We start from the raw sequence: 13,565 nt of genomic DNA, 5'->3' as shown, positions 1-13,565 counted from the left end.
ATGCACATACATACTCAAGAAAATATCTATATATTGTAATAAAGAATTGATTTTTATAGAAAATATTTTCATCTTAGAATCAGCAATATATATAAATTAGTTAGGTAAATTATTTCAAATTTTATATTTTTTTAAAGAAAATATTTTATGAATTTGCAGGATAATGGATCACACTCATCACAGTTTGATTATGGATTAGGAGTTTGAATTCAAGACAATTACTCAGCACAATCTTTTTTTATTATATTTACCATTTTATTAATATCTACGACTTTTCAAACTATACTACTTTCTGTAAAATATTTTTAGGGCAAACCATATAAATCTCACTAGTTTAGATCTTAAACACTATAATTCTCAATACGTTAAGAAGAATTTGTCGGTCATGGTGATGATATTTTGAGAAGAAGAGTTGATTAGCTATTGTTGGAATGAAATTGTACAGTGAAATTCTTGAATCAGAAAGGAGAAGACATAATTGAGTGATATATTTGGGAGGGAAGAATTAAGAGATAGTGATTGATTTGAAGTGAAAAAGTTAATTAAGAAGATAGTTAATCAATCATAGTTTTAAGGGATATGGATATTGTATCTTCAAAAATATATTAATATATGATATAAAATACTAAAAGTTGTAATATGTATAATTATTTGAAAGTAAAAAGAATATTAGCATATATACTAGTGATATGTCTTATAAGGTAGTATATCTTTATAATTATCCTACAATTATGAGAAAGCTAAAATCGTTCATAATTTTGTCATATTGCCTAATATTTTTCACCTTTTATTTAATAATTCCTAATTACTTAAATAGTAATTTCTAAGTAATCAAATAACGTATTACATATTTTACTTTTGACAAAATAATTTCTATTATTTGAAACCTTGTAATATAAGAAATCTCCTTTCTACCATTTTATTTTTAGATTCCTTGTACATTCTATAGGTTTATAGATTCCAAAATTTAAAAGAGAGTTCATTTATTTTAAGTACTATTCAACATAGTTTATGTAAATAAATTCAAGTTCCTAAATTTTAGTTAACTATATTTTAAAAGTATTTTGTAGAAATATAATTTCACAAAAATAGGTAGTTCCACAAAATAGGTTTAACTATTTAACTGATTTATAAAAAATTTTACTCCATTTTGAACGTTTTCTTTGTTTGGTTCAATTAAAATTATCCTTAATATTTAAAGTCAACTTATTAACAAATAATTTGTAAGAGTTAATTTTTTTTGTCGTTATTACATTGAAGGCATTAGTTATGACTTATGACCGTTCATGTAAAATTTAAATATTTAAAATCTGAAATTATACAGAAAATCAAAGTTAATAATCGACAAAAAAAAGAATGAAATGCTTATTATTATATAATCATTAATTAAAAAAACGTAATAAATACAAATAAAAGTAACTCAAAAACAAAAAAGGAAACAAAAGTTCAATAATTACTTTATAAAGATATTTATATTGAATTAGGATTATATTCTTATATATATTTAAATCACTTGTCGTTTTTTTTCTTATTTTAAATAGTTAGATTAAAATTTTTAATTATAGTTTTTAGAATATTAGGTAGAAAATGTCAACTTCATGAATTTAGTCTCTAAAATACTTTACTATGTACTTTCCAATTGATGCATGTGTACTTTCCAATTGTTTGAATATAACTATATTCATATATAAAATATGGTTATATCATTAATAAGCTTAAATACTAAATAACTTGAAAATCAACGATATCATTATACTATTACATTTTTATCTTTTAAAATGTGAAATGTGAGAAGTTAAGTGATTTATATATAATTATAGTTTTACACAGTATAAATGTTAGATTTTCATTTTTACAAAATAATCATAAATTTACTAAATAAAGAAGAAAAATGATATTAACTATTAAAACTTTTTAAATTTTGACGTAGTTAATTAAAACAATCGTAATTATTTGCTTTGTGGTTATTTATTTTTTATTTAGTTTAAGATAAGTGTAGATAAAATATAAGGTTATCAACACAAATCTCATTGATTATAAGACTATATAGTAATGGATGGGTAATGTAGAGTTATGAAACTGTCTTTATATGGAACTGTTATTTTTTTTAAAAAAAAGTTTTATATAAATATATAAGGTTTTTCAAACTAATAATAAATTAAAATTAAATTAAAAGTATATAAATATGCATACGCAGGGGTTTTGTTTCACGCAATTAAAAAAATAGATTTTTCATATTTAATATATTGAGTTTTTTAAAACAGACAAGTAACGGTTGAATGTTTCAAACATACATGTAATATTTAATTTAATGTAATCAAAATACTTTAAATATTGAGATTTTTTTTTTAATAATAAGTTTTTCATTTTTAATTGTAAAGATTTTGTTTATTATCAACTTAAAATTGAGCCATATAAATCTTGTATGTTACATTAAAAAGAAATAATTTTTATGCGAATTTTACGAAAATTCTATTATATAAATGTACACTTTGAAACTAAATTTTAATGTATAAGAAAAGCTAAGTTCATGTTGAGTAGTAAAAATATGGATATACTATCTTATTAGACATATATTACTACTATATATATTTGGGGTGTACATTTAGTTTTTCGTCGATTTTATAATATTCTTTTTGAATTTTCGATTTTTTTTATTTTGAAGAAATGTAATTCAATCCGAACCAAAATAAATTTGATTTGGTTTGTTTTTTCTCTTTTTGGTTTGGAATTTTTGATTTGGTTAATCGGTTATATCAATAATTAGAAACATAACAAAGTTATATTGACAATTCAAAAAAATTATATATATACATATATATATATATATACATATATATATATATATATATATATGTATACATATATATACATATATATACATATGTATACATATATATACATATATATACATATGTATATGCATACATATATGTATACATATATATGTATATATATATATATATATGTATGTATCCAAATTAATTCTAAGGCTTAAGTCATCTGCGGCCACTTAAAGTTATCCACATAATTCACTTAGACACCTCAACTAAGACTAGAATCCATTGAACACTTTTATTTATTCAAAATTAATTCCTATTAAACCTTTTTCGATAATCACTAGAAAAGGTAAAGTGTGTAAGATACACTTCTTATGATGTGGCAAAAATGACTAACTAAAAGATGACATGTGTCACTTGACCCCAACAATTATAGATTATTATTTTTATGTTAAAAAGAATGAAAGTTATTTCAAACAAATCTTATATCTATTTTTTAATAAAAATAAATGAAATGACAATCAATTTTACTCAATCCCACCCTACCCAACCCCCTATCTTCTTCATCTTCTTCTCATCAATTTTTTTTCTCAAACAACAAAAGCCTTCCTAATTGCTGATTTGATTTTTTAAAAAAAATATTTTGCATTCCTAATATGTGAGAGAGAAAGATATTTAAAGAGATTGATACAATAGTGATGAAGAAGTTTGTCAATGGTTACTCATCAGGAAATCAATTGCAAAGAAAAATCGAAAGGATTCAAATTAATCTTATTGAAAATTATTTTTCATTCCTAATACGTGATAGAGAAAGATATTCAAAACGTTGGTACAAGAGTGATGAATAAAGAAAGTTTGTCAATGGTTAATCATCTTAAAAAATCAATTGTAAGGAGAAATCAATAGAACCTAAATTAATTTAGCAAATTATTTGATATTGTTTTTGATAAGTTAAGTGGATTTACAATTTTATTTGAACTGTAATATTTATTCTAAGGTAAAGAATATTTCGGAACTTGTGAATTTCAAAAAATATACACAAAATGTACCAACATCTCATTTAATCATATGATATTTAATATTTTATGTGAAAAATTTAAATTAATAATTTTTTAACAAGAAAAAAAATATTAATTAATTAATATAGCATAAAAACAAAGGACAAACATGTAAGTCCCCCATAATAGATAAGAACTTTTATGGAAACTTACATAAATCCCACTAACTTATGAGCTAGTTACTTAAATATAGTCTAGTTTGCAATATTACATACGTATCTTACAAGATTTTAATGCCTCCAGATACATGTATCTTGGATATATGGGATCAAATTTAGGTGTAATTTATTCTAGATACATTGTGTCCAAATTAATTCATATGTATTTGAGATACATATCAAATCTCGCTCGCCTCCCTCGTCTCTCTCCTATCTCGCTTACCGTTCTGTCATGTATTTGGTATCCCAGATACATGTGTATCACTATCTAGTGTGATTAACATGTATCTAGATATATACGAATCTCTCTCGCCTCTCTTCCATCTCGCTCGCCGCTCACCATGTATCGGGATAATGCACGAGTACCCCCTCAACCTGTGCCCGAAATCTCAGAGACACACTTATAGTATACTAAGGTCCTATTACCCCCCTGAACTTATTTTATTAATAATTTTCGATCCCTTTTCGGCCTACATGACACTATCTTGTGGGCCCAACGTTGGTTGACTTTTTTTTCAAGCTAGTGCCACGTAGGCTGAAAAGGGATAGAAAATTACTTATAAAATAAGTTCGGGGGGGGGGAGAGAGGATAATAGGACATTAGTATATTATAAGTGTGTCTCTATAATTTCGGGTATAGGTTGAGGAGATACTTGTACATTTTCCCCCGTATATCTATATTCTAGAAGAATACATGCGAATTACTCTAGATACACATACAAAATTGTGTGCCTTTAGATCCCGTCTTTCTTGATTCATAATCAAGACGAAAAGGTCGGATGTACTTGTTCAAGTCAGGTCTACTTTTGGTCATTCTTCTCTCTGAAAAATAGAATATTGCTCAAAGAAAGTGACTCATAGTCCCTTTTCGAGACACACATATAGTGTGATTCACATGTGTCTGGATATATATGAATCTTGCTCGTCTCTCTCCCTATTTTGTGTATCTAGTAGAAAAAATGAGTAAGATACGTATAAACTCTTAATTAGAGCTGAAATACATAATATTTTGAAAGTATAAGTAATAATAACGGAGCAAAGGACAAAAATCACATAATTTTAAGGTAAAATTACTATTTGTCTCTTATAAATTTATAATTACAGAAACCTTTCAAACCAATACGATAATATAAGCGCTGATACATTAATCTAATGCACGAGATACTTAATTGTTAAGTAAGATACATTATATTTTATACATGATACACCAATCTGATATGCGAGATACATTAATCTGATGCGATGATACATTAATTTGATGCGTGAAAATGAGAGATTTATAAAACTAATAAGGAATAATGATAATAAGAGAATCTAAAGATGGAGTTCCTCTCATTTTTTTCATTATAATATATATGATAGTGAAATATGTCGATAATTTTTTTAACTTTTATAATTGGTAAGGGATATATCTCCTACCCAAAAACGTAAAAAGAAAAATCAAAACCTAAAAATAAAAGGAGCGGTAAATTTCCACAAAATTTACCTTAGTGGTAAAACATTTAAACAAGCGGGAAATCTCCCCCCATTTTACGTAATTGTTCCCAAAATAAACTTCTTGTATTCCCCTATAAATAAAAGACACAATTTTATTGATCATCATCTACTTGGTAAAAAAATTAAAACAAATATGGCTGAGAGTACTCAAGAGGAGTTGAACGGTTTCACTGAGCAACCCATATCTCAAGCAAGAGTAGTTGTTTGCAAATACTCTGCTATACAAAACAGTATTTCTGGTAATTTTTGTGGAAAAAAAATCTCTTTTTTAATGGGTTTTATGTTCTTTTTTTCTTATTTTGTTAAAAAAAATGATGTATTATACAGAGGGGAAAGATGATATTGCTTGTGTTGATTCGGAGAAGTTCAAGGAAATTATGAATCAAATTGAAAACTCTCATAATGAAGGTATTATATTATTGTGTGATTATGGATGGGTTTCTTGTTCTTTTATCATGAGTATGATGGGATTTAGGTGTTAAAGTTTTCATCTTTAAGTTGAATATTTACAAGATTTTGAATATGTTGCTTGAAAGTTCTTATCTTTATGTTGAATAATGAATATTTACAAGATTTTGCCAATGGTGCTTGAAAGTTTTTAAGAACAAGAATAAATTAAGTTTTGAGTAAAGTTACATTCTTGTTGAAATTATGGACTTTCTTGAAGAAGTTATTGTCTTACTTTTATTACAACATCATACAAGTGTGATATGGTGGTGTTCAATATTTTGCAAATGGTGTTCAAAATTTAATACATGTGTGAAAAATAATTTTTGATTTATATATTTCGTATAAATTTCTATATTTATGTATATTATGATGTTTTAATGAAGGTTGTTCAACTGAAAAGCTTTAAAGTCCTAAAGCTAAAGTTTGTACATTTTCCAACTTTAAGGCAGAATTGAACATTCTTGATGAAATTCTGCTTACATACTTATTAGTGATAAAAAAAATATTGACTTTATTTATCACTGTGTTTGATGGATAGTAAAAAAGCCAAGAGAGCAAGTTGCAGATGCAGAGGCATTGTTTGATCTCACCAGAACTTTGGTGGCTTCAGTTAGATCACATTCTGCTGATGATGTTACACCTTATATATTCATTTCCTCTTTGCTCGAAGCCTTCGGGCCACAAAGTGCAAAACATCAAAAAGGGCTCTCTCCAAATGAAGATACTGTAGGTTGGAAGAAACTTGGGCTTGCTGTTTCACCAATTTTTAGGAATGGAAGAGGTTGCCACACAATGTAAGTTTTGTTTTGGCAACCCTTTTCTTGATTCATAATGCTCACTATTTAGTTAGTAGTGCATGGGGGACTTGTTCTTGTATTTTTATGTGCTTTCTTTGTTGCTTTATTCTGAAGGATTGGACCCATGAACTGTGAAGTTAAGCAACGTAAGTATACTATACGTAAACCACACACAAGGGTTTACTTGCATGCTCAACCTCAAGAGGTATGATCTTTCTCATATTTTGTGTACTATGCTGTTACTGTTGTCAAAGTGTACACGTAAGAGTTGTATGTGTTTTAAATACTGATGCATGAGTGTCTATAGCAAATTCCCTTACTTTATTATGTCCAATTTGGATTCAAAGTATCGTCTTGGAGACATAGTAAGGGAATTTGCTATTGTTGTTTGGGATTGAGGTGCAGTAGTTGTTTATATACTAGAGCATAGAATGGCTGCTTGAGTTAAATTCAGTGCATGTATTCTGCCTTGTATCACAGCTTGACGTTATGGAGGAGAAAACAGATACAGACAGCAACATATCAACTATGTTTCAAATCCTAAGGGAGAAGAAGAGAGTTAAGCTTGAGTATCTCATAGTGAACAGAAAATCTTTTGCGCAAAGCATTGAGAATTTATTTGCGCTATCTTTTCTAGTGAAAGATGGACGGGTTGTCATAGATGTCGATGAAAATGGATCTCACTTTCTTTGTAAGATACCTTTCTAAATCTTCCATTTACTGAGCAGTGCAATTTATGTATGTCCCAGTCTTTCTTTCTGTAGTTTGGTTTTTCCTTTCTAATGTTCTTCCTTTCTCAGCTCCAAGGAATGGTCCTGATGCCAATTTAGTTAAGTCTGGTGAAGTTAAATACAGCCACTTCGTCTTCAGATTAGATTTTGCTGATTGGGAGGTAGGGAGATACTATGAGCAAGAGTCCAGATTGTTTCTTTGTTACATGAGCAATCGATGAACTTACCATATAATCACATATAACTTTTGCTTCTTGGTCTAACATAATATCCAAATGATCATTGTGCACACAGCTGATGAAGAATGCAGTACCAGAAGGAGAAGAGCTGATGCCAAACAGGAACATATTGGTGAATCCAGTCTTTACTGAAGCTAATGAACCAAACAGAGAGATATTGGTTAATCCAGTCATTACTGAGGCTAATAAGCGAGTTGCGATGGATAATTGTCAACGAATGTTACCTATCACTTGGGTCAAGAAATTGTCAAGGAACCGAGGCAAGGTATTACACAAAGCTTCAGAAGTTGATAGTAACTCCCCTGAAATTGGTGATGCCAGCATTGGCAGTGGCAGCCTGAAGAGGAAGCTGCTATGAGATGTAGCTATAAGTTAAACCTTTAACTCTCCATTGGTTGTGAACATGATTGTATATTTTAATTAGGCTATTTTTGAATGTGTAAAGCAACTGGATCTGAGACTTCCCATATATTTACTATATTAAGTTCTATCATTAATGCTTTAAGACAATTCTGCTTTATTATCTCGTATAGCAAATAGAGTGCAACAACAAGATCACTGATCAAAATAAGCCTCTGTATATGTCATTGTACAAGGTGCAAATGACGAAGTTTTCTGATAGTGACAACAATTGAATGAACAAAAGTAATTTATTTTATGAATGAACATACATAAATGAGAAGATCAACAATCTTATGAAGGCATGTAAAAGAAAAAAATGACTAGTCAAGTAGTGTCATGGGAACATGCGGTAACTGTAGTAGGAGCTTCAACTCTCATTTTCAGATGATTGAATTCTAAAGCCAAAATGGGCTTCGACAGCATCACAGATATGCTGAAATTTCTCTTGGTCCCTCTGGGCACTCTGCTAACTGATTCCACATTTGGGCTCTGATCTTCAGATGAATTTTCCTTGTCTGCATCTGACTCAGATGGTCCCGAAACTTTTGCTGGTTGCACTGCTCTTACCCTACATATGCAAAGTGAAAAACCACAAATCACTAGCCCTGACAGCGAGTTCTAATGCCAATTAGGGGCCAAGAAGATGTTTCAGTTCCACTTGCTAAGTGAGCTACAGAATATTAGCAGAGAGACTTATAGCACAATGAATAGATCGGGCTAAGCAGCACAGACCTGCACTCAATCTGGCAAGAGTACTTGAGGAGATCAGAATTGTACTTTGTCCGTCCACTGAAATTTAAAGCAGACTGCTAGTTACAAGTGCAAATTTACTTCACGGGTTAACACCCTAAGGACCAAGATAGAAACAATTACCTGAAGTTTGGTAGTGACATTTTGATAAGTGGACCCATCCATCCCTTAGAATCCTGCTGAGAAGCTGCCAATTCCCATTAACATTTAAAAAACAAGTATGATATTTGGGATGAAGTTTCCAAATAACCTGCTAATGGTCAAACACTCAAACTGCAAGATTTTGCAAAAACTCCCTCCCTTGGTTAGGATATGCAGAACGGGGGAATTGATTGCTTATTCTATTGAATAAAGGAACTACCCAGTTGGCTAGTTAGACCATGTCCTGAATCACACTCCACAACTATTGCTACAACGGAAGTCGCAGAACAACAACAATTGGATTATGAATTTAATCTACCAAGAAATAATGCAGTGTCATCTTATTTACCAGTGGCATTAACGTTTATGTTGCAGATACTCATTGCTGTCTGTTTCTTTATTTCAGTAACTTCTACGTCCATGTGATTCATATAGTTAGAAGAAGATGTCCTCAAGCCAATCCTTCTTAGGAAACTGCTTGATTTACTTTCCGGTTTCTGTGGAAGTGCTGTAATTTTCTGCATGCAGGTCAACAAAGTGAGTTGTAGCTCAGAATATACCACTTCTTTTTTTAAACATCAGCCGAGTAATTGGATAAATATTGGCTAGAACTATATTTTCAGTTACCTTCAGTATACCTTTAGAAAGGGCATAGTAAAAACCATGCACATAGCATGTGGAAAAAGGAGATTCATAGCCAACATGGCAGAAAAGAGTTTATTTAAGAAGAATACGGTAATTTGAAAGCATTTTGCGAAAGCTTGAACAGGAGAGTTGAACTGCATGATAGTTGATATAAAAAATTACAACTCAAATGTTCAACAACAGAAGATCCAATTTACCAACTCAGACGTACCTTCGAAAATCTGGCAACTTGGCTTGGAAGACCTACAACCTGTTATGCAGGAGATATTATTAAGATTATGTCAAAATAATGCAATATACAAAAATTAAATTAGTGATGCAAACTAGATTCTTAGTAAGAACGTCTAGTGAGTGCCTATCTTTATCGGTTTTCACGCCCTCATGCTGGAAAATTACTCTTTTAATCAAATGATTAAAAGAAGTCATTCTAATTAACACTGAGGTTGGGAGTACAGATGTATATCAGAAAGTGATCTCTACCTACCTTCCGTCCATGAAGGCATGCCTCATCACTGCCCACCAGCACCCTGGCAGCCCATCTATTATTGACAAAAATATATTTGTTAGCATACACACATAGTTTTTGGTTTAACCATTTGGTATCTGAAACAAACTGCCGCAACTAATCTAGATTAGCACATCATAAGGTCGAGAAAGCGGGAAAGCACTCCCTACTAAGAGTACTTTTATTTCCAAGGCTTGAACACGAGACCTCTAGTTAATTAAGGGTAGTGAGATTCATCTCATCCCACTGCTTGGTGATGATACAAATATATACTTTTTAATATCTTGTCCCTAGGTATGGATTTTCAAGTTTGTCTTCTGAGATAGAAGGAAACTGAATTATTTAATAGGATAATAAAATGTTGGCAATAAGGTTTACATGGATTATCCCCAAATATATACTTCCTATTGTTCAATAATTTATTCATGACAGCTAAATTAGTAGTATCAACCAGTTACTATGCGGGGCTTCAATGAAACTACCCCTTCTAAATCACAGAGAAGGAAAAAAAAGTAGACAACTGTGTGTTTGGAATAGAGGAAAACATTTTCTCAAAAATGTTTTTCGATTTTCCAATGTTTGGTTGGTCAAATTGTCCGGTAAACATTTTCTCAAGAAAAACAGGTACCTTAAGAATGAGGAAAATGACTTCCTATATGAAAATAAGGAAAACAAGTTGCATTCCAAGTTATTTTCTCCTCCCCTTCCACCTAATCCCCCAGCCACACCCCTTGACCATCCCACCCCCGCCACTCTCGAACCCCACTCCCCATTCCATCCCCCCTCCATAATATTTTGCTAGATAACAATATAAATGCTGTTGGGATAATATTCGCCTTACTTACCAAACACTAAAAATAAGTAAGAAAACCACTTGTTTTCCAAGAAAACATTTCCTTCATACCAAACACACCCGAGAAGGATCTTAAATTTCAGGACGAGAAAAAAAAGCAATAAAAGGAACCCCAAATAATTAAAGAAAGTCATATTGAATCTAAACGACGAGTCCAGGTTGATTTTGTTGGGGCCATATTCCGTTTTCACAAGAAGTAGAAATTCCAAAATAATTTCATAATGTATATAACTAGTACTAAGCAAAGGAAGAGTAAAAATACTTACGCACAAGACGTAGGTGGATTCCACACTAATCCTGCAATCACCACAAGCTGAACAACTTGCATTAGAATAATAATTAACTAAACTAAAAAACAGAATTCTTTAATCAAATCTATCACAATCCTGTACAAATTAAAGCAGGCAGCCTTACAATATAGAATGAAATAATTCAACTTAAAATAATACCAAACAAATCACTTGGTCTACTAAACAAAACTATAATACACAACACGAAACCTCATCGAAAATTCCAGCAGGACTATCATCATAGCTAGCAAGAAAAAACCCACCAAGAGTATATCTGCAAGTAAACTAGTACAAATTAAAACACTAATTGTGTTTCCAAACAAAACCTACAATTGCATACCCAAATGCCTCAACTAGTTTGCACTCTTTAGGAATGAAAGCTCTAGCGTTCTCTGCTTTGACAAGATGAAGTTGGTATAAAGCACTGCAACATTAAAATTATTGGCCGATTAAAATCCACAAGACTTAGATCAATTGTAAAGATAAATGGATACACCACTTGCCTGCCTTTAAAAATCCATGGAGGTTTTCCATAACCCAATGAAGTACAATTTGTGTCTTTCACTTCCATGAACTCCAAAATAGCAATTATATAATAGCATATGCCCCTTTGCAATTAGGATGAAGAAAGCAAAGAAAAAAGAAGAGCTCTAATACTTGAAGTTATTAAGAAGAAGATGAGGTAAGGCAGTTGAATCCTTTTTCTTGGCCCCCAATGTTGGGCCAAAAAATATGAAAGTACTATTTATTAGCAAGTAAAGTAATATATATATATATATACTCCCTCCTTTTAATTTTTTAAATCTAAATAAATTCTTAAAGATATTTGTGTAAAATTAAAGTATAATAATTAGGTGACATACTATTGAGATGTGCTAAAAAGAAAGGGTGTCCTAAAATATGAAATGGAGGAAGTATTATATGAAAAGTGAAAAGGTACAAATGTAAAGTTAAATTATCATTTTATTCTTATATTAAATTAGAATTAAAAAATAATTAATTTGTTATAAATTATTTGTATTATAGTGAATGTCTAATTATGTGGAGTACTTGTAGGATATGGTTAAGAATCCTACTTGGGGACCAAGTAAGGTTTTCCCTATAAATAAAGAATTTTCTTTCATTATAAATAAGATTTGAGAAAGATCGATGAATCCTGAATATACTTAAAGATGAATAAGAAATCTTTCTCTTTTCCCTATTTTATCCGTCTTCTAATTTCATATAGTTTCATAACACGTTATCAACACGATTGTTTTATTCTTGAAGAATTGTGATAGAAGACGAGAAAATTGCAAAAGAGATCTTGCATTATGTAAAAAGGTTGCAATAAGGTTCTTATATCTTCAAGGTATGATTTATCTTTACGTTATAATTATTTATGTGACAGATCTGGAGTTACCATCTGGAATAAGTATTTAAAGAGACTTGTCAACTTTTTATACGTTTAATTTTAACCGATTGGGAAGAGAATTTCTTAATTTATTTTAATAATTAAATAAACACAATTTAGTGAAAGGTATGTTTTCAACCTTTATATAAGATATGTGATCTATTAAGCTATATCTATTAACTACTAATGTTAATTATAATAAATCAATAATTTCAATTTTTTGTGTAATTATAATGTACGATCATGTTAATGATCATCAAAAGTGATGAAATTACAATTATTTTGAAGGCTTGAGGTTGAGCCTCATTGTAGGTTAGACGATGGATTTACGTCCAATCGCACCAAGAGGGTAAGACATTGGGTTAAAGTCCTGATGCATCATGATGAGAAGATATTGGGTTCAAGTTCCATCTATTTATGGTCTAAGACACTTTTATATGGATAAGACCTTGAATTTGAGTCTTAATGCACATCATATTCATGATAATAAATGACTAAAGAAAAACTAATGTGTTTTTGATGAGAAGTCATGAAATTTACTGAATTTGCTCCATTACTGAAGTGAATGTGGTAGTAGTGCATAATATGTCTAAAAGAAGACAATTGATTAAATGATGCACATGAATATGGAATGAGGTACTAAGTTATCAAAATTTGATGTACTTAGATGATTGTGTTCCATTCATGAAGAATGAGAGCTTTTGACAAATGATAAAAATATAGATCCATTCTTTAAAGTGAATGAGGTGTAAGTCATCATGATAGGCGTGGAAAAGATCGTAATCCTTGATTGTAGATGTGGTATCACCAAAATTATCTCTTGGCAGATATATGTTAAAGAAAAGTTCCATACTTTATCTTTTGACTTATATTGGA

At 30.2% G+C, this 13,565-nt stretch overlaps 2 protein-coding genes across 2 annotated transcripts; one reads left to right on the top strand and one right to left on the bottom strand.

Moving 5' to 3' along the window:
- The first annotated feature begins 5,608 nt into the window (after nucleotides 1-5,608).
- LOC107007685 (non-structural maintenance of chromosomes element 4 homolog A-like) lies at nucleotides 5,609-8,215 on the top strand. The gene is made up of 7 exons (XM_015206396.2): nucleotides 5,609-5,732; nucleotides 5,821-5,901; nucleotides 6,482-6,737; nucleotides 6,855-6,945; nucleotides 7,221-7,431; nucleotides 7,541-7,632; nucleotides 7,766-8,215. The coding sequence occupies exons 1-7, from the start codon at nucleotides 5,627-5,629 to the stop codon at nucleotides 8,066-8,068; spliced, it is 1,140 nt and encodes a 379-aa protein (XP_015061882.1). The 5' UTR covers nucleotides 5,609-5,626; the 3' UTR covers nucleotides 8,069-8,215.
- A 54-nt stretch (nucleotides 8,216-8,269) lies between these two features.
- Nucleotides 8,270-12,030, bottom strand: LOC107007686 (protein NEOXANTHIN-DEFICIENT 1). Its single transcript, XM_015206397.2, has 10 exons — nucleotides 11,800-12,030; nucleotides 11,637-11,720; nucleotides 11,507-11,570; nucleotides 11,273-11,319; nucleotides 10,133-10,187; nucleotides 9,860-9,898; nucleotides 9,353-9,521; nucleotides 8,986-9,049; nucleotides 8,845-8,901; nucleotides 8,270-8,680 (listed from the first exon to the last, which is right to left on the bottom strand). Exons 1-10 carry the CDS (start codon nucleotides 11,865-11,867, stop codon nucleotides 8,437-8,439), a joined length of 891 nt encoding a protein of 296 aa, XP_015061883.1. The 5' UTR covers nucleotides 11,868-12,030; the 3' UTR covers nucleotides 8,270-8,436.
- Between the last annotated feature and the right edge of the window lie 1,535 nt (nucleotides 12,031-13,565).

The sequence above is a fragment of the Solanum pennellii genome, chromosome 12, assembly GCF_001406875.1.
Source record: "Solanum pennellii chromosome 12, SPENNV200".
NCBI classification, from domain to species: Eukaryota; Viridiplantae; Streptophyta; class Magnoliopsida; order Solanales; family Solanaceae; genus Solanum; species Solanum pennellii.
This window is presented reverse-complemented; position numbering and strand designations above follow the sequence as displayed.

Coding starts and splice junctions, on each gene's coding strand:
- LOC107007686 (XM_015206397.2), bottom strand. CDS start 11,867: ATGGAAGTGAAAGACACAAATTGTACTTCATTGGGTTATGGAAAACCT. Junction 10,188..11,272: donor AATCCACCTACGTCTTGTGC/GTAAGTATTTTT, acceptor TGTCAATAATAG/ATGGGCTGCCAGGGTGCTGG. Junction 9,522..9,859: donor AAGTTGCCAGATTTTCGAAG/GTACGTCTGAGT, acceptor ACCTGCATGCAG/AAAATTACAGCACTTCCACA.
- LOC107007685 (XM_015206396.2), top strand. CDS start 5,627: ATGGCTGAGAGTACTCAAGAGGAGTTGAACGGTTTCACTGAGCAACCC. Junction 5,733..5,820: donor TATACAAAACAGTATTTCTG/GTAATTTTTGTG, acceptor TGTATTATACAG/AGGGGAAAGATGATATTGCT. Junction 7,432..7,540: donor AAATGGATCTCACTTTCTTT/GTAAGATACCTT, acceptor TTCCTTTCTCAG/CTCCAAGGAATGGTCCTGAT.